The 20,554-nt window shown below is 43.7% G+C and overlaps 2 protein-coding genes across 5 annotated transcripts; one reads left to right on the forward strand and one right to left on the reverse strand.

The window, feature by feature from the left end:
* The first annotated feature begins 468 nt into the window (after positions 1-468).
* On the forward strand, positions 469-4,476 carry LOC148040032 (pentatricopeptide repeat-containing protein At5g27110-like). Its single transcript, XM_087696123.1, has one exon. It carries the CDS (start codon positions 1,121-1,123, stop codon positions 4,250-4,252), a length of 3,132 nt encoding a protein of 1,043 aa, XP_087552249.1. The 5' UTR covers positions 469-1,120; the 3' UTR covers positions 4,253-4,476.
* Positions 4,477-11,911: 7,435 nt separating this feature from the next.
* Positions 11,912-19,161, reverse strand: LOC148040033 (ABC transporter B family member 3-like). 4 transcript variants are annotated; one of them, XM_087696151.1, is made up of 13 exons: positions 18,580-19,161; positions 18,032-18,086; positions 17,638-17,813; positions 17,163-17,384; positions 16,796-17,034; positions 15,962-16,487; positions 15,535-15,808; positions 14,776-15,439; positions 14,459-14,687; positions 13,908-14,174; positions 13,376-13,639; positions 13,048-13,170; positions 12,655-12,920 (listed from the first exon to the last, which is right to left on the reverse strand). In XM_087696151.1, exons 1-13 carry the CDS (start codon positions 18,847-18,849, stop codon positions 12,795-12,797), a joined length of 3,435 nt encoding a protein of 1,144 aa, XP_087552277.1. In that variant the 5' UTR covers positions 18,850-19,161; the 3' UTR covers positions 12,655-12,794. The 4 variants fall into 4 exon arrangements, with proteins under 4 accessions (XP_087552260.1, XP_087552269.1, XP_087552277.1 ...); XM_087696134.1 differs by having other exon boundaries at positions 11,912-13,170; XM_087696143.1 differs by lacking the exon at positions 13,048-13,170 and having other exon boundaries at positions 11,913-13,047.
* Positions 19,162-20,554: the final 1,393 nt, after the last annotated feature.

Genomic DNA, 20,554 nt, shown 5'->3' on the forward strand with positions numbered 1-20,554 from the left:
GCAAAGTTCTTTTGGCCGGGGGTGGGTGGGGGGGGTGGGGGACGGGCAACTTTCTTCTGAAGCTTTACCCCAATGGGTGGATAGGTGGGAGAAAGACCTGTCGATAATAACCAAAACTTCTTACATTGAAAAAAGAACCCCACGAAACCCCCCCCCCCCCCCCCCCCTCGGCCCAAAATTACAACCTGGTAAAATTCTTGCATTGAAAAAAAAACTAATCCTTTCACGTTGAGGCCCCTATTACAACTTGGTAAATTTCTTGCATTAAAAGAAAAAAGGATCAAGTAAAAACCTTGGTTAAGCGAACCCCGGGAGATGTCCTGAGGCATTATTGCTGAAAGATAAAAATTAAAAAACGCATTCCAAACACCATGCATGGTTAAGTGCAAGCCGTTAAGAAGTTCCTTGACAATATTGTACCATTATCTTTACGACGACTCATTGAAGAGAATAACTTTGGAGCTTAAATACGTTGATACTCTGTATAGGTTTATCAGAGGCCGTAGCTTATAAACCAGCAGCAGGCCTGGCCTTCATCTGAAGGACCTCGTGAAACCTTTGCGGAAGAATGGAATATGTCGTCGGGCATTGTCAGTGACAGAGATGCCTTGCTGCCTGAGCAAAATCTGTGGAAAACCTGGGCTGGCTGGCTTAAATACATTGATCTTCTGTATGTCAGAGGCCATAGCTTGTAAAGCAGCACCATGATTGAAAGCAGGACCTTTCACATGATCCATCTCAGGGACTCTATGAATCCTTTCCAGATGAATTGAATCTGTCGCCGGGCATTGGGAGTAACAGAGCAACTTTGCGTCCTGAGCCAAATCTGAGCAAAGTCTTGGCCGGCTGCTAGATGCGGCTTCACCCATCCTGCCCGATTATGCATATACAGGCAATGCAATCCATAACTGATGGAGCGCAATGCCTGCTACTACGGTTGATTTGTCCCTGTTCTCTTAAACGAAGAGTGGACCGCCATGTGAGGACTGGGGTACATCCCGGTTATGTATGTATCTCTCCTGACTATGCCATCACATAAGGCATGTTCATCTGAACAGGTCTTCAATCTCCTGCAGGAGTGCATCAGAAACAAGGACGTGACCAGCAGCCACTCCGGACTATGCCATCACATACGACATGTTCGTCTGAAAAGATCTTCAATCTTCTGCAGGAGTGCATCAGAAAGAAGGACTTGGCCAGCAGCCATTTAGTGCATTCCCTTCTTGTGAGCTCAGGACTTGACTCAATTGGTTTCTTTAGAGACCACCTTATCCGGGCATTTGCCTCATGCAGTAGTCTGTTGAGAGCATATCAAACCTTCTGCAAGTCCTCAAATCGGACCCTGCATTCTTGGAATGCTATCATAACTGCATATGTTCAGCTGGAATCGTATGAGAGGGGTATCCAGCTCTTTCAGAAAATGGAAGAGGAGACGATTAAGCCGGATAAATTCACATTCTTGGCTCTGTTGAAAGCATCCAAATATCTGCAAGCACTTGAGACCGGTCAATTATTGCATGGATGCATTGCCAGAGAGAAGCTCGAAGCAGACAAACTCATCAGCAGCACACTTATTGATGTGTATGCTGATTTTGGCTGTCTGGAGGATGCTCACAAACTGTTCAAGTCCTCATCAGATCGTGATGTAGTGTTATGGAATGTAATGCTATCTAGTTACGTCCTTAATGCTGCTGAATTCTTAGCTTTTGAGCTTTTTGAAAGCCTGCAACGAACTGGACTTAAGCCAGACAAAGTGACGTTTTCTTATATTCTAAGAGCATGTGGAAACACAAGAGCTCCAAAGATCTCAATGTTGATACATGACCAGATAAATCAAGAAGGATTAGAGTCAGACACAATGGTTGGAAACAGTATCATTGACATGTACATCAGGTGTGGGAGTTCAGAGGCTGCTCTAAATTTGTTTGAGAAAACAAAGCATCAGAGTGTAGTGGCATGGAACATTATGATTGCAGGCTATGCTCAGCATGGAAGTCCTTACAATGCCATGGAACTTTTTGAAAAGATGCACACAGATGGTATGAATCCAGACACTATAACATTCTCCTGCATTTTGCAAGCATGTGGGATGATACAAGCTTTGGAGCATGGCAGGGTTCTACATCACTTGATTGTCAAAGCTGGGGTAGAAGGCAATGTGGCTGTTAAGAGAATGTTGGTTGACATGTATGTAAGAAGTGGTAGAGTGCAAGAGGCATATAAGCTGTGCAGTCATTTATGGGAATGTGATTTGTTATTGTTGACTTCATTGATGACTGGTTATGTTCAAAATGGAGATGGTGTGGCTGCCCTTGAGCTCTTTGAAGAACTGCAAGAACAGGGCTTTGCTCCAAATGATGTTTTTTGTTCGTTGCTTCTGAAAGCATGTGGTACTTTAGGAGCTCTTGAAATAGGCAAGCTAGTACATGATATCATAATCAGATGTTGGCTACAGAGAAATGTGGTGATTGAGAGTGCTCTCATTGACATGTACACAAAATGTGGAAGCTTGGATAATGGGCAATATATTTTTGATAGAATGCTACACCGAGATTTGGTATCATGGAACACATTGATTGCTGGCTATGTTCTGATGGAGGAGGCTCCCTCTTCTCTTCTGCTGTTTAAAAGAATGCAGTATGAGGGAACAAAGCCTGACAACTTCACTTTTTCTTGTGTTTTGAAAGCATGTACAGACTTAGGGGTTGTAGAAACAGGCAGAATGATACATGACTGGATGATGAATGGTGACAATGAGTTTGATCTTGTGAGTGGGAACACTCTCATTGATATGTATGCCAAGTTTGGTTATATTGAGGATGCATACTCAGTATTTTGCAGATTACCTTGTCAAGATGTGGTCTCTTGGAATTCAGTTCTGGCAGGATATACACAACAGGAGCAAGATGTCCTTGTGTTTGAACTGTTTGAAAGAATGCAACATGAGTGCATCAACATGGATATCACCACTTATTCATATATTTTGAGAGCTTGTAGCAACATAGGAGCTGTCAAGCAAGGGCAATTAATATATGATATCATCATCAGAAATGGAGTCGAATCAGACATAATTATCGAGAGTAAGCTTGTTGACATGTTCGTAAACTGTGGCAGTCTAGAAGAGGCTTGCAATGTCTTTCATAGAATGAAGAATCGGAACACCATTGCTTGGAATCTAGTAATCACAGGATGCCTTTCACAGGGGGATGAGATTTTGGGTATTGCATTGTTTATGAGGATGCAGTTAGAGGGATTTCAGCCCGACAAAACTACTTATCTGACTGTTTTGAGAGCTTGTATGAACCTTGGTGCCGTGTTACATGGAAGGCTCGTTCACATGCAAATTGTAGAAAGTCTTTTTGATACTGATTTACTTGTTGGGAGTGCTCTGATTGACATGTATGGTAAATGTGACAGCTTGGAAGAAGCAACTAACATATTTGACAGATTACCTAACCGGGACATAGCAACCTGGAATGCAATGGTGTGTGCTTATGCCAGGCAGGCTGATTGCTCTAAGGTGAACAAGTGTCTTATAGAGATGCACAACCATGGCTTGAAGCCAGATTCTAGAACCTATTCTAGTATTCTAGCATCCTGCAGCCATGCCGGTAAGATAAAAGAAGGGTATAGGCATTTCAAGGCTATGAAAGATGAGCATGGTATTACTCCAACTGTGGAGCACTTTACATGTATGGTTGATCTTCTCAGTCGTGCAGGCTGTTTTGATGAGGCAGAGGAGTTACTTGAAACTTCACCAGTTTTATGTGATGCTCTTGGATGGAGGGCATTGCTCTCTGCTTGCAGAACTTACGGTGGTGTGGAAACAGGGAAGCATTACTATGACCAAGCTGTCTTGTCAAATCCAGATAATTCTAGTGGGTACATGCTTATGTGTACTATATACATGGATTCTCACATGTGGGATGGGGCTTATGAAATACAAAGGCAGAGAATCAGCCATGGAGCATGGAGAAAGCCTGGCAAAGCCTGCATTGAAATTGACAGTATGCTGCATGAGTTCATTGTTGGGGACATGAGACATATGGAGGGTGATAAGATGTTAGGTAAGTTAAAGGGTTTATTAAGAGCAATGGGTGGAGAAGGATATGTACCCCAAGTAGCCTCAGTAATCCCTCCACCCTCAGATCTAAATAGAGATTATTTTGCAGAATCTGTGCTATTGTCTAAATGTAGCATAGAATGTTTAAGTGTTTCTTATAATATTGGTTCAGTAGCTACACATTATTGAAAGAATTTGCTTTGGTGGGAGTAGATATGCTTAGATAAAATTCACCCTCCATGTCCAAGTAGGAAGTTTAATCTCCCATCAGACTTGCTCAGTAGTTATGACCTTACCTCCAAGTTTACTTAAAAATAACTACTAAGCAGACTTCCTCTCAGTAGTTATGATATTATTTTGTGAAACATGCGGCACTAAGTAGACTGCACAAAAAAAGCTTCTAAGCAGACTTCCTATCAGTAGTTACGATATTAGCAAAATCAATACTCTGGTTCAGCCAAAATTTACATTTTCGTGAAACAAGCGGCAAAGTTGTAGACTACATAGTAGACTGCACAGCTCCTTGAGACCTAATCTCTTGCAGCTTGCTGAGCTTTTTTTTGCCCCTAGCCCCTCTCTTGCTGTGTATGCTCCATGTATGACAGTGTCAGGAGCACATAGGGTCAATGGTGTAAGTCCTTGCAGCTTACTGTGCTTTCTTTGCCCCTAGCCCCTCTCTTACTGTGTATGCACCATGCACCAGTGTGTAAGGAGCACATGGGTTACGCACCCAACCAGAGTGCTGAATCTTTTGATTAGTAGATTGTACATAATCTATCTAGATAAGGGTGACAACTATTCAAGCCTGGACTGTTGTGTGTGTGTGTGTGTGTGTGTGTGTGTGTGTGTGTGTGAGAGAGAGAGAGAGAGAGAGAGAGAGAGAGAGAGAGCCTAAGCTAGGGAGGCAGAGAGAGAGAGAGAGAGAGAGAGAGAGAGAGAGAGAGAGATGCGTCGCCTGCAGCGTCGCCATCGCTTGGTGCCCCGTCGTCAGCGCCTGATCATCGTCGCTTGCAGCCGCCGTCTGGCCGTCGCCCGCAGGCCCGTCGCCTGCCTCTGAAGCCCCGTCGGCTGCGGCTGAGTCCCCCACCCTGCTGCCTGTAGGCCCATCGACTGCGTCCCCCGCCCTGCTATCGCCCGCCTGAGCTGCGGGCTCTGCACCTGCGTTTCGCCCGTTCGCCCTGTGTGTTAGGGTTTCTGCTGGCGCGGCCCCTGCCCTGCGCCCTCGACTATCCCACTCTGCTGTCGACTGCCAGCCCTGTGTTCCACCCTCATGCCCCTGCACTGTTAGGGTTGTGCCCTGCCACACGCGTTCTTGGGACAGGCCACGACTGAGGCTGACATGTAAAGCTCAGGTTTCATCGGCTGTGCTTGTAGAATCCGCCCTTGGACAGCGCCGCTGTACAGAAAAGAAAGAGAGAGAGAGAGAGAGCGCGCGAGCGAGAAGACAGCAGTATGGCTGGCCTGGATATGGATTTTCTCGACCGGACGGTGGCAGCCCTTGGCCCTGATTCCGATGCAGAGGAGCCAGAGGATATGGTGCCATGCACGGAGGAGCTGCCTCCGGGTTCTGAACTGCCGGGTTCTGAACTGCCGCTTGCTGGCAAACGCTCCAAGCATACTTCTGATGAGCCAATGGGTCCTCAGGAACGTTCCTATGCGCAAGTGGCCTCTGATCCTGTGGATTCGCAGGAAATTGATTGGGAGCATTTGCTAGACTTTGCCAATACTCTGCTTGGCGATTATGTCCAGCATAATAATGAATCTTTTTCTGAAGCGGGAACGGATGATGTGCTGGAAGCCACGGTGGACCCCAAATCAGTCTTGCGATCCTTCTCGGTATTTTATGATCGTGCAGTTATACTTTTCTTCACTGGCAGGATCCCAGTGCTATCGCATATTCGCCAGTGGATGCACCATTTATTGCAAGGGGAGTGTGTTGGAGGAGATCTTCCTTGGACCTCGCGGCTTTTATGAGGTGTTGTTGAAATCGGAAACGCATCGAGCTGAGCTCCTATCCAAGTTGCCACTATTCTTTGATCGCCGCTTGGTCCATGTTGTACCATGGCGCCCCATGGCCGACTTCCAGCGTCTGCTTCAACGAGAATGCCCGGTGTGGGTGGAAGTGGAAAATTGTCCGGCGGTCTATTGACCAATGTTGAAGGATGCGATGGCGGTTGTGGGAACAGTGCTGGTTCCCCCAAGCCTCAGGGCAATGAACCGCAACCGTTTATGCATGTTATGGGATACGGCCAGGAAAAGACCCACGTGGCTTCGCCTCAATTGTTCAGGCATGCATCCTCTACATTTTCGCTTGAAATGGGGCAACTTTGCGGGACACTGCTTTTCATGTGGTAAATTGGGGCATTTCATGGTTGAATGCCCTAAAAGGCAACCGTCTTCGGAGGATGCACAGGTTGTGCTGCCCAAGGATGACATGGTGCTTGATGCCCCACTCCAGGAAGCCCTTCAGTCACCTCATGTCATGGATAAAGGCAAACAACAGGTCCTGGGTTTGGATTCCCGTCGCACTGACTGGATTGAGGCACGTCCCAAAAAAGGCAAAAAGTTGGATGCAGGCCTGGCAGATCCTGGGCCTACTGCTTCCCAGGATTCCGTGCGCACGTATACGCGCAGAAAAGAAATGGTCACTTCACAGCAGGTTGCGCGTACTACGGCCCCGTCTGCCCCCCGTAATCAGTCTCCAAGGAAAGTCTATACCGACGGCCCCAAAGGCCCTCCTGCTAAGCTGGCGTTTGATACCAAAGGTAATGTGATTACACCCTGGGATCGGCGTTATCCCCGCCCCACTCCCAAGGCAGTGGATTTCCCTTCTACCTCTAAAGCAGGTCGCCAGAATTCGTTTGCAGTATTGGCTGATTTTCTGGATGAGGGCGTCCTAGATGCTCTCGTGGAAAAGGTGAAATCGAGGCAACAGGCGCCTCGTTCCTGACTTCCTTTTTTGAAGATATATGAAGATAGCCACGTGGAATGTGCGAGGCATTTGCTCTCGCCATAAGCAACATGCCATGTGGACCGTCTTGCATGAGAACCAGTGGGATGTATTGTGTGCAATTGAGCACAAAAGTCACGGTGAAGCAGGAAAAGTTGTGGATTGTCATGGATTCCGTCTGTTTTATGCAGGCACCCATGCTACGCACTATTCGGGCGTGCTGATGATTGTCCATGAGAAATATCAGCCTGTCCTTATTAAAAATGATGTGCAGGGCCGCTTTCTGGTTATCGAAGTCTTATTTGAAGGAGAGATTTTATGGTTATTGGGCCTCTATGCTCCGAATGATCCCGCATCCCGACGGGATCTTTGGTCCACTTTGCAAGCCTCCATGTCACTTGGCCGAAGGGGGTTTTTGACGGGAGATTTCAATATGTGTGTTCACTCTTCTCAGTCCACTTCAGGGCATTCGGTAATGGATGCGCCGGAAAGCCGGGTGTGGAATTCCTTTGCTTTGCACGTACTTAAGCAGGATCTTTGGTCGTGGCTTCACCCTTCTTTTTTAGGGTTTACTTTTCATTCCGCACAATATGCAACTACTTGGTCGCGGCTGGACAGAATGTATATCATGCAGGGGGACGATTTTCTTCCCGAGATGCTGGAAATGAAGGTCTTGCAGCAGTATGCGTTGTCAGATCATTTCCCCCTCCAGCTTGAGATGCGGGCACAATCTATTGCACCTTTTATGCAGTTGCTGGATAGGCTCCCTTTACGTTTCAACTCCTCTTATTTGAAGCATTCGATTTTTCAGGGCTATATGCAGCAATTGATTGAGAGGTTCTTATTGGACTTCGCCTCTGAGGGCTTGCCTTCATTTGCACGGTTGCTCTCTAATGTACAGCGGGTTGCTCGGCAGTATGGGATCCATCATGCCTCGCTTTGTCGCCGTCGTCGATCTGCAGCAGAGGAGTTACTGGCTTTGGTCCGTTCCTTGCTCCTGGATTCCCCAGATGATGATTTTCTGCTGTCATTGGAGAGGCGTTTGGCCCATCTTCTTCAAGTATTTCAGTTGAAATCTTATCAGCAGGCCAAGCTGCATAACTTGACTGACACATTGCAAGATAGTGCCTGCCAGTCTCATAAGTTCTTTCGCGCCTTGCATGCGTCTCCGGCTCGTGATAATATGACCAGACTCCAAGATTCGGAGGGTCGCATGGTCACTGATCCGCAGACCATTTCAATATGTGCAGAAATTATTTTATGGAACTTCTTGGTTCTTCTCCCTTGCCTTCTAGCCAGGTTATGCATGCTCGCTCGGTCTTCTATCATCTGGTCTGCCAGCAGGTTCCATTGGATATGCAAGCCACTTTGGAGGCAGATATTTGCGAGGAGGAGGTTATGGATGTTTTGTTGCACCTGCCGACGGATAAAAGTCCTGGCTGGGATGGTCTCACTAATGAATTCTTTCAGAGCTCGGCCACTCAGTTGGTGAAGCCATTGGTGGTCATGTTTCAGCAGGTTTGGGAAACAGGGGTCATGCCCTCCTCATGGAAAGAAGGCCTTATCAAACTGATTCCAAAGGTCCCTTCGCCGTCAAAGCTGCAACACTGGAGACCAATCTCTTTGATGGGCTCCATGTATAAAATCTACTCCAAAGTGCTGGCGAATCGGCTTCACAAGCACCTTCCCGCTATTGTGCATCCTCTCCAATATGGTTTCATTAAGGGCCGCAACATTCTGCATAATATCTTAAATGTGCAAATGGCTATTGACTATGCGTGACACTCCGGTCAGGAAGTGGTATTGATTCAATTGGACTTGGAAAAGGCGTTTGATTATGTGGACTGGTCTTTCATTGCAGATCTCATGTCTGCTATGGGCTTTGGTACCCGGATGTCCCGATTGATCTACACCATTAGTGCTGCGGCTTCCTCCAGAGTTATGCTCAATGGTGGGGTTACAGAGCCATTTGTCCTTGCACGCTCAGTCAGACAGGGTTGTCCTTTGAGTCCTCTCTTCTTTGCCCTGGCGACTCACCCGGTCCTTTCAATGTTATCCTCCATGGCAGATTCTGCTCAGCTGGCAGGGTTGTCTCTTCCTTTGGGCCAGCACTTCATTAGCCAATCTTTGGCTGATGACACCTTTATGATTTTGCAGGCGGACAGGGACAACATTCGCAAGGCATTAGATGTTTGGACGCTTTTTGGTCAGGCCTCTGGGCTTCGCATCAATGCCTTTAAGTCAGCCATTCTCAGTTGCACGGAGCCTGATTTACAGTCATTAGGCTGGCAAGGCCAGGTGGTTTCCCGTGGCTCTATTGTCAGGCATCTTGGATACCCATTGGGGGTGGATGTACGGCCAAAGGACCTGCTGGAGTGGATTTCACAAAAACTGGCGGCGAAGTTTATGTATTGGAAGTCGCAAGCGTGGCCCTTCCATGTCCGCCTCAAAGTGGCTCAGTCAATTATGCTCCCAATGCTAACGTATTTCCTGCCATTGTTGCCATGGACGCCTACTACTTTGAAGGCTCTCACTCATCCCATCCGTTTCATGCTATGGAAGAAGGATTCACTGCAGGCGGGCATTTCATGGATTTCATGGTCACATACATGTACCCCTAAGCGCATGGGTGGTGGAGCTATTTTGGATGCAGAAACTCATATGCTAGCTCTCCGTTGGTCCCTTTTTCGTGCCATGTGTGTGGATCATCACCCGTGGACCATCATAGCCCGCTATTTTCTTGAGGACAGCGGGCTCCGCCATGGTAACACCTGGCTTCGGGCCTCCTGGTGGCATGTCCTTAATGCTGACTCCCGTTTTTCCAGTCCCTCTTCCGCTTTGTTACTGCACTTGGTCGGCTCTTGGAAAGTGGTGCTCCAAAAGGCCCGTTGGCACCCGGTAGGGGACCGCTTGCAGACTAACTTCTTTCAGCTGGAATTGTTGGCAATATCGAGACTATTTTCATGGAAAGATAAACATCAGCTCAGACTGAGATTTAACCGCATGGCCCGTTTAGGTGTGACGTCGGTTGCGGATGCTACCCTTGCCACTCGCAATGTGCTCGTATCGTTTCGGACTGCTAGGCGACTTTTCAAGATCCCGCGCGGATACTGTGATTTATGGGGAAAGCTTTCGTCGGAGCTTCAGGGTAGGCAACCCTTTCCTGCCCTGGCTGTGGATCGCCCTTGGCAGGACTGGGACCTTGCAGGCCGGTTGAGTCTGGAAAAGGCCTTTACTAATCAGGTGTATCATCTTCTCATTCAGGATCACCAATGGCTAGGTGACAAAGCTAATACTGTTTGGGGACTGCGGAAATCGCTGACATGGTGGCAGACAACGCTGATGGAGGGCTGGCTGAATAAGGCACCTTTCAAATGCAAGGTCTTTCTTTGGCGCGTAATGATTGGTGGTCTTCCTCTTGCCTCGGCCCTTGCCAAGCGTCGCATCTTGAATGGCAATTGTTTCTTCTGTACCACAACGGCGGAATCGGCCCGACATCGTTTTCTTTCTTGCCCGCTCGCCAAGAATATCTGGTCACTCTTGTCGCACATTTGGCGCACTGTGGTGGGGTCCTCACTAACTCCTTTCGACTGGGTTTTTGTGCGCCCGAAGTATCCCACACCGCCACAGTTGCATATGAAAATCTTATTTCACTTTTTCAGATATTGGGGATGCTGGCACATTTGGACCACGCGCAATGCTTTTCTCTTTGATTCGGCCTCTAATGTACCGCGTCATATTGCCAGGCTTAAAGGCCTCTTGCATTGGCAGCTAGATCTCATCCGACACTCCGACTTGCTCCCTCGGGAGGATTTGCTTCCTTGGCATATGGCAATTGCCTCTGGGTCGTTGCCATGATTGGTGTAACTTTTTTAGTGCATTACTACGGGGATTTCCCACACGTTGGCCTAGGGCCCTCGTGCCTCTTGTAATCAGAAAGAGAGAGAGAGAGAGCGAGAGAACTTCTTCACCTGATGGCTTAGTGTCATCAACTATCTTGTAATCAAGTAATCTTGTATTTTTTTCGTAATTAATACAATTACCTTTTACGAAAAAAAAAAGAGAGAGCCTAAGCTGCTTCTTTTACATGTACGTTTTTTGGCTGCCCAAATCATGACCACCAAACCCTTCTTTGCTGTCCAAATCATGACCACCAAAGGCTTCTCTCTCCCAGACATTGTTCAAACTTCTGGGCCAACCCCTTGAGAACCAAAATTAGCAATAACAGAAGTGTGTATGCAACTGAGAGGCATTCTAATTAGTTTTTGAGATTTTATCCTAAGGAAATCTTCCCATGACAGTTTGACTAAAGCTTTTGAAGAGAAGATATTCCCAAGTCTACAGGATTGACTGTCCATTTGAATGAAGGCATGGCATGTTCTAGTTGGTGACCTGCAGCATCCTTGTGGTATCGCTTGCACACCCATTGTAGAGCTCAATGCCATGCCCTTCCCCTTCTTCTTTCTTTAACTATTGTTTAAGAGTCATCAATGTTGAGGCTTGGGTTTTTCCAAGTCATCAATCTGTGCAATTTGATTTTAGGAATGTTGATTTCAACCGTGAGAATTTAATTTTGAACTCACATGTTCCACTTTTGGCTCTTTTCTGAAAAGGGCATGATCATTTTCATAGTATTGCTTACAGCTACCCTTCCCTTCGGTAATTAGAAATATGATGAAGAGTAATAGAAATAAGCTAAAGCATTATGGGCATAGCTATGTTTTGTAGATAAGAGAACAAATTGTGGAGGTAAGTAAGAATGTAATTTTACTATGCTCCAAGGTTATGCATCATGAAATAACAAGCAAGCAATGTTGCAATAACCAATTGATGAAGAATTTACTTTTCAAATATCTATTGATTTTACAACTTATCTCCTTCAGTAAGTAAGAGCAATTTATAGATGCAGCTAAGACTTATTCTTACTGCGCTCCAAGATTTATTCGACATGAAATAACAAACAAGCAATGCTGCAATAACCAGCTGATGAAGATCTTACTTTTCAAGTATCGATCAATTTTTACAAAAATCTTCTTCATTAAGCCTTCCAACCTACTATTGATTCTTATGATTTTACAAATCTTCCTCAATAAGCCTTCCAACCTAATATCCACTCTTACTTTGGCAAGCCCTCGTGATTTTATCACCTTGTTTTTAAGGGGGTAATCATCCTCCTAATGCTAACAAGTCTTTTCATGGCCTTGCCTTTTCTTTGGGGGGGGTGCTGGGGCAGAGAGGGAGAGAGAGAGAGTGCGTGTGTGATGCGGATCTTGTTGACTGACGCAAACTGCACACCTTTCTGTGATTCTCCAGTCGGGTGATAGAAGAGCACTTCATACAAGAGGAAACTTTGCTCCCCTTATCTGCCATAGTAATATACAACCCATGGCCCCTTCAGCTTCACGAATAATATTGTTGAATTCACTGCAGCTGGAATCGATACACTGCAGCAGGAATCATGAATCGTGTGTAGAATGGTGAGAAAATATATAATATATGAAGTTATTGAAACTCATACAGGAGCAGCCATATGCAGCTTCACTAGTGCTGAATAGGCTCCATCCTTTAGACGGATCAACTCATTATGCTGCCCCATTTCTATGACCACTCCACCCTTCATAACAGCTATGAGATCAGCATTTTTTATTGTGGATAGGTGATGAGCAACAATGATCGCTGTTCTGTTCAACATGACTTTATCCAAGGCCTCCTGAACTACATGTTCAGATTTGGAATCCAATGCACTGGTAGCTTCATCTAGCAGTAGGATTTTTGGGTTCTTTATGATTGCTCTAGCAATTGCAACCCTTTGTTTCTGGCCTCCAGAGAGCTGTATCCCTCGTTCTCCAACACAGGTCTGATAACCTTCTGGCAGCCTTGTGATAAACTGATGGGCATTTGAAGCCTCTGCTGCACTAAAAATTTGATCTTCTGAGACATCCTCACTTCCATAAATGATATTCTCTCGTATGGTCATATTAAACAATACTGGCTCCTGGCTGACCAGGCCTATCTGTCGCCTCAGCCATTTTACCTGCATGGTTTTGATATCGATATTATCCAATAATATAAGTCCTGTATCTGCATCATAAAATCTTTCCAGCAGAGAAATTACTGTAGATTTCCCACAGCCACTCTCTCCTACAAGAGCCAGAGTCTACAACAATAGAAAAGATGTCATCGGCTTCTTACATCACAATTAATATCCTACTAAATTTCAATGTCATCCGCTATGCTCTTTCACTCACCCAGCAAACTGTTAGTTGAGTGATTGCGATAACTGAACATCTTTTTAGATCAAATGCTAAAAACAGAACTTAATGCCACTCTTTAATTTAAGTATTAAAAAATAAGCAACAGACCTTTCCTGCTTGTACATGAAGGCAAAAGTTTGAGAGTATTTGAATGTTGGGTCGGCTTGGATATGTAAAGCTCACATTTTTGAATTCAATGTTCCCAACTAATGTCTCAGGAATAAACCCAGAGGGGTTTTCAGGATTGATTTTTGAGTTGAGATCAATTAATGAGAATACCGAGTTTATAGCACATCTGGCATTCGTGACATCTGGAAGCAGTCCCATTGAATATGAGATACTAACCACACCCATTGAGACTGCGAAGAATGCCTGCAATCCAACTGAAATATGAGAGATACTGTAAAGTTGCAAGCAGATAAATTATAAGCAGCTCTTCATCATGCTTTAGAAAAACGTCGTCAACCATGCCCCCCTTTCCCGCATGCAGGAATTACAATAAACAGCTTACAGCTATGAAACATTTAATTTAGAAGATAGTAGTAAGTAAATTGGAAAGGTTATTTTCAGTCCCACTTGTTCTGTGTTTGCTGTCAGAGGTATGATAACAAAAGACACATATTTTTTTAATGAAGCCTACCCTGAATACTTCCTGGAAATTTGTCTTTCTATCTTGGACCAATCTTGCTCCAGCCCAAAAGCAAACAGCATATGATCCATATATCATGAAAGTAGAAACACCAAAAGATAGTGCGCTGAGAATGCCTTGGTGGAGGCCTATTTCCAATGGGGATCTGCATCTTTCATGATACAGTTGGAGAACCTTATCTTCAGCACAAAATGATGAGACAGTCCGGATGTTTCGAACCGCATCAGTAGCCACCTGGCTTGCATCCTCATACATGGTCTGTAGGCAAGTCAAACGCACATATAATGTCAACAGCACCATCTAATGATATGGAGTCCAATAACCTCCTACCTTCTTGTCATTTGCAAAGATGGTTACGTGATTCAATATGGCATAATGAATAAGAATTAATAAGACCACATGTTTGCAAAATTGATGAACTCAAGTACTGCTATGACCTAGCAAAAACGGAGACTTGACAGTCGACAGCAATGAATTCTAAAGCTTTCTGACCACTGTACCACAGTTAGAGCACATGCAGGTCTATGATTAGAAGTGAATACCTTTGTATCTGCACTGAAACCTTTCAAGGATCTTGCTTGGACCATGCCTTGCAAACCCAAAGTAGGAGCAATAGCAAGCATCACAAGGGCCAATTGCCAGCTGGCAGAAAATGCAATAACCATGGCAGCACTGATTGTAGCAACATTTTGCACAACTAAAGACAGAGAATCTCCCACCACAATCTTGACTTTCGCTGCATCAGCTGATAATTTAGCACTTAGTGCACCACTGCAAACATATGCCATTTTTAGTCCTCATAACCATGGCATTGTTATAAGCAACCTGATTGTAAGGATGCAAGATCTTGGAACCTCACCTGGAATTATCAGTTTGATCAAACCAAGAAATCTCTTGCTGCAGAACTTTCTCGAAACTGATCTGTCTTACACGTTGGACAAGCTTGCTACCTCCAATTGAAAAGCAGACAACTTTCACAGGGAGAACAACAAAGGCAAAAACTGCAAGCACTGCAAACATGCTTGCCCAGAAGTTGGCATCATGCTGCAGCTTATGAGGTGGCTGAAAAAAACTTTTGACCACCATTGACAGGAGGGCCCCATATATTGGGAATACCAACCCCTGGGCACTAGCAGCCAATGAGCCTAGAAGAAAGATTGGTGCCTCATCTTTATTCATAGATGCAATCCTTAAGACAGAAACATCTCTGATAGGCCTTCTCTCTCCAATTTCTGGGTCCTGTGGAACATTGTGGCTGAAGCAGATTTTTTTTTTTGATTTGCCTGAAGATTGCTTACAAAATTCTGACGTATTGGATCCAAATAAATCTGCACTCCTGTCCAAAAAATTTTCAAAGGAAGTTTGGCTTTCGCTTCTTCCAGACCTCAAAGTATTTACAATGCCTTTCACATTTGCTTCATTATCTTCTTTAGTGTCTTTCTCTTCATTGTGGTGCACAGTTTGCAGGTGTACAAGCTGGGCATAAGCTCCAATAGGACTTCCCATCAATTCATTATGCTTCCCTGGATCAAACAAAGCACAGACTGTAAAATCCTGTTTGCCCATCAATTTCTTAATCAGAAAATTATCCACTAAGCCTTACAACATTGACATTTACCCATGTCTGTGACTGATCCGTGTTTCACGACAGCGATTAGATGAGCATTTCTTATTGTTGTGAGCCGATGAGCGATTACAACTGTAGTGCAGCCTATCATGAGCTTGTCCACTGCGTCTTGCACTAAACGCTCAGACTCAGCATCCAATGCACTGGTAGCCTCATCCAGTAACAGAATGGCAGGATTTCTTAATATTGCTCTTGCTAATGCAATCCTTTGCTTTTGACCTCCTGATAATTGGGTACCATGTTCTCCCACTAGTGTATCAAAACCCTTCAAGAAAACGAACAATAGAAGGTTATCCATAGCTCGCGGCTCATTCCTTTCACGTGAGCTTTTGATACCATCTCTCATTTGTTTTTCAAGTTACCTCTAGGTGCTATTGTTTTCCTTACCATCAAAAGCACTTCTCTAGTAAAAGCATACCTTGGGCAGGCCTAAGATAAAGCTTGTTGCATGTGCACATTGTGCAGCATACACTATCTCTTCAAATGATGCATCGTCTTTCCCATAGCTGATATTGTCTTTGATGGAAATGCCAAAGAGGACTGGCTCTTGACTAACAAGACCTATTTGTTGTCTAAGCCACTTCAGCTGTAACTGTTTGATGTTTACTCCATCTAATAGAATAACACCACATTGGGGATCATAGAACCTCTCAATCAAACTTATCACTGTTGATTTGCCACTTCCACTTTCTCCTACTAAAGCCACTGTTGTTCCTTGTTGAATGAACAGTGAAAATTTGCTCAAGACATGGACCTTGGGGCGTGCTGGATATGCAAAGGCCACATCCTTGAACTCAATATCACCTCTTAAATCCTTCAAGATTTCACCTTTCATGTTGAATAAATCTATCACTGGTACTCTGTGGATGACCTTAAACATCTTGTAAGCTGCTGCTTTTCCAGAGGCAAAAGCATTGATTGATGGTGAAGCTTGACCAAGAGACCTGCAATACCAACACACAGAAGACAAGAATTGAACCTGTGCCTTGGGAAAAAGAAGAGCACAAAAAACTAGAAGGGCTCTGGGAAGATTCCGAAGGGTTCGAGCAACTACTTGCACCAGAATTTCAAAATATTTTTTGATTGTCTATGTGAGTATTTGAGAGAGCTACATATTCATGGGCTAAATTGCTTCTAGAAAATTTCTGACTCTGTATGCATGTGGAACAAAAGCCCTCCCACCATTTCCTGAATAGCTTTCAACAAACGCTGTCAACATATAAATGCTGTTAAATAGGTTTGTAGCACTCACATGCCTCCAGTAATGACAGCAAAGATTACGTTTATAACTGTGCCTCCCGTGTATCCTTCATTCAAAATGAGCTTGGCTCCATACCATATTGCCAAAGAGTATGAGCAATACAAAATCAGCATGAATGTGGAAAAACCAAGACCGGATGTCAAACCCTGAAGGACAGAAGCCTTATAAGCGTTGTTAAGCTCTTTCCTGTATGCTTCTACGGATTTTCTCTCACCTGTGAATGCTGCTACCTGTTCATCTGATAAAAAGGCATTAATGGTCTACACAATGGACCAGCACAAATCTGCTCATTATAAGATGGGCAGTTGAATCATACTTTGTCTGACAGAAGACCAAAGTGATGGCACAGATTACTCACCGTTCTGATTGCACCAATCGTTTGCTCCACTATGTTGCCTGCCTGAGCATATGCATTTTGTTCTCTGCTAGTTGCTTTGGATATTATGATGGACGTGCCTCCACCAGCAAGCACAAGTAGTGGAATTGTCAAAAGCATCATCAGTGTGAGTTTCCAGCCTCTTATAAAAGCCACCGTAAAGCCGGCAACAAATGTTGAGATAAGCTGGACAAATTTTCCCACCTATTAACAAGCCATTTGAGGAGTAAGGACTACCTGACTAATTTTGCATTTGTCAGATCCTCTACTCTAACTTTTCCATGTTGAAAACACACCAGAAGCCAATTTCCATCTTTCACTGATCGATTAGCATAATTGACAGATGAATTGGGCATAACAATCCAGTAAGAACACATGCCTGAGAATAGCATGAACCACCTATACTAGACTATATAATGCTCCTTGTTTGTCAATAAAAGTAAGCTGTTGTGCTAACCTTTTCTCCCATGGCTTCTTGGATAAGAATTGTATCTCCTGACATCCTTCCAATGACCTCCCCTGTAGAAGACTCTATGTCGAAGAAAGCCACGTCCTGTCTCAGGATTGCTTGTAAATAAAGGCCCCGAATTCTTGCTGCTTGCCGCTCACCCGTCACCATCCAGCAAGCGACCTCTGTATTGTACAACATTGGCAGGTATCAGGAGATTATTCTTGAGAGTACCAGCAAGATCAAGGGATCATCACAAATAGTTGCATGTGAGTATCTGTAAATCTTTGGAGGCAGCAGTACAATACCATTGAAACTTGTTTCTACTACTTGGAACCGGATAGACCTGTTTAATTACTATTTCCATTCTGAAATCCTTTCTTTAAGCATCATGAGAACTTACGTAAGAAGGCAGCTACAAATGCTCCGATCCCAAGGTAAAGAAAGTGCAATGAAACCTGCACAAATTGAGAGCTAGTTTCTACAAGGATTTCATGAACATGTCAACGACTTAGCATCAAAGCATGCAAAAGGCAGATGCATCATATATATTCATAATGTGAGGGTCACACTATTAGGTAGTAAAAACGTTGTTAACAAAGTTAGCTGCACACTCGTCTCTATGGCACCTGTGCAGCATCCCCTACAGGCATTGCATGAACTACCTGTTTAGAATAATATGACTGATTGACACAGAACTTAGATCCAAACAGACACATACAATACACACACATGTATGTACGTACCTAATGTGTCTGTGTGTGTGTGTGTGTGTGTGTGTGTACACACACACACACACACATATGCATACATGCATTTGTGCATATACATGCATGCATGCATGCTTGTATGAATACAAGCATTCATACATATGGCACAGACAGAAGAACATGAATGCATGCGAACCTAATTCCTCCTGCCTGTGATCAATTGCTGAGGACGTGCACTCACCTTGGAGATATCACGCACGATGCTGTCAGGGCTGCTGCGCCCAAAGGCATCGACAAGCTGGCCAAAGATGAGAGACATGATGGGCATGGCGGCGCCATTGGCGACCGCGGACAGGCTGCCGGCGAGCATGAGGGCGACGTCGGAGGCGTCGGCGAATGAGAAGAGGTTGAAGAAGGGGATAGTCTCCTTCTCTTCCTCCTTCTTGTTGGTCTTCTTCTCCTTCTTCAGCATCTGATCATCAGCAATACGATGATGAGCTGTCTCATCCATTTTCCTTATCTGTTTTGACAGACAGTTATCTGGTCTATGTGACAATATAACTGTCTGCAAGGGGTTGATCAGCTATGGCGGATTCCTCCGTAATGTCCTTAGGGACTGCTGATATGGAGTAGCCTGTCTATCGATACTAATACTAAATGATGATGATGGTGGTGATGATGCTAAGAAAAGAAGAGAGAGAAAGGTGGCAGAAAGACCCATGTCAAAGCCCCGTCTCACGAACCCGAGCCTTTACGTAGAGGGCTAGAGCCAGCGCCCCGTGGAAAAGTCTCACCGGCCAAACCAAAAGAAAAGGTGACCTTACCAGCTAGCCTCTCCAAGGTTACCTTTCACTAGGGCTTTTGCAGAGCTAGGCACTCCATATCATCAAGTGGAATGCTTGGAATGTAAGCATGGGAAGGGAAAATACTGGAATTAGACACTCATTGTCATTAAGTGGAATGATTGAAATGTAAGCATGGTACTATGGTAGGGGAAAAGTGTTGAATGATGTCATTAAGTGGAATAATTGCAATGCAAGCATGGGATAAAAAGTGTGGGAGAATGTCATTGCCTAGAGAATAGTTGAACTGTAATTGGAATGGAGAAAAAGTATGGAAGAATGTCATTAAGTGGAATAATTGAACAGTTACAATTAGGGTGGGGAAAAGATGTGGAAGAATGTCATTAAGTGGAATAATTGAACTGTGAGGATGGGGAAAAACAGTCTAAAACAACTAAACATCAACTTGTTAATACTTGTAACGCCAACAATTTTGATTTATATGATTGGTTATGGTGTTGCCACAAATAAAAACTAGGAATGGTTAAATTGTGGAGCAAAAGAATGGAAAAGCTTTAACTTTTTACGACTTGAAGCACATTAAGGTTCAAAGTGCCATGTGATTTATAGGTGGAGATTTGACATCATTCTCTTTGAGATCTATACAATCTATCCCCTTCCCTCTTCATTAATAACATAGCTGCAGACATTTTGGGTAACTTGCATGTTTTCGTGAATAAGGAGATTTCCCTAGATTCTCTCAAAAACTTAAGAAAATGCATCCTTATTTTTCTTGAAAATTTGGGTGAAAAATAATATGCAACTTTCTAAAAAATTTAATTTTATGCATTTAGAAATAAAAACTATTATGATGAAACAAATTTCTTTTAAAAATTAGATCATTTTTAAGGGAATTTTTAAATAGAAAATCTAGTATCTTGATATCATAAAGATTACATGGCATAAATTTATTTTTTTCTAAAACATAATGATTAATTAAACTTGGTACATGATAACTATATTGAAACTAAAAAATTTAATAGAAAAAGCTTCAATGCTTAATTGACAAGAAAGATCTTCTTATAATTACTTACCAAAGTGTACAATCATTAACCAATTCATATATTTGATCGCAAAAAAGACAATAAATATGCTATCATTTCAAAAATATACTATCAACTTGCTTTTGCATAAGTAAAGCTTTAGATTATCAAACAAAAACTAATATCTATATGATAACATTGTATGATAAAATATGAAAACTAAACTTTTCAAATCCTAGTATGAGTTAGTAAATCTATAAGTACTATTTAGTATGCGACACAATTAAAGAGGTATTTATATTTTTCATAACATTTTATCTTATATATATATATATATATATAAACTATAATATCCAAACATAAACTATTGAGTATACTAGTATGAGCTAGT

Source organism: Lygodium microphyllum, chromosome 2, assembly GCF_053477565.2.
Source record: "Lygodium microphyllum isolate KBCC chromosome 2, Lygodium_microphyllum_v1.1.10, whole genome shotgun sequence".
Taxonomy (NCBI): Eukaryota; Viridiplantae; Streptophyta; class Polypodiopsida; order Schizaeales; family Lygodiaceae; genus Lygodium; species Lygodium microphyllum.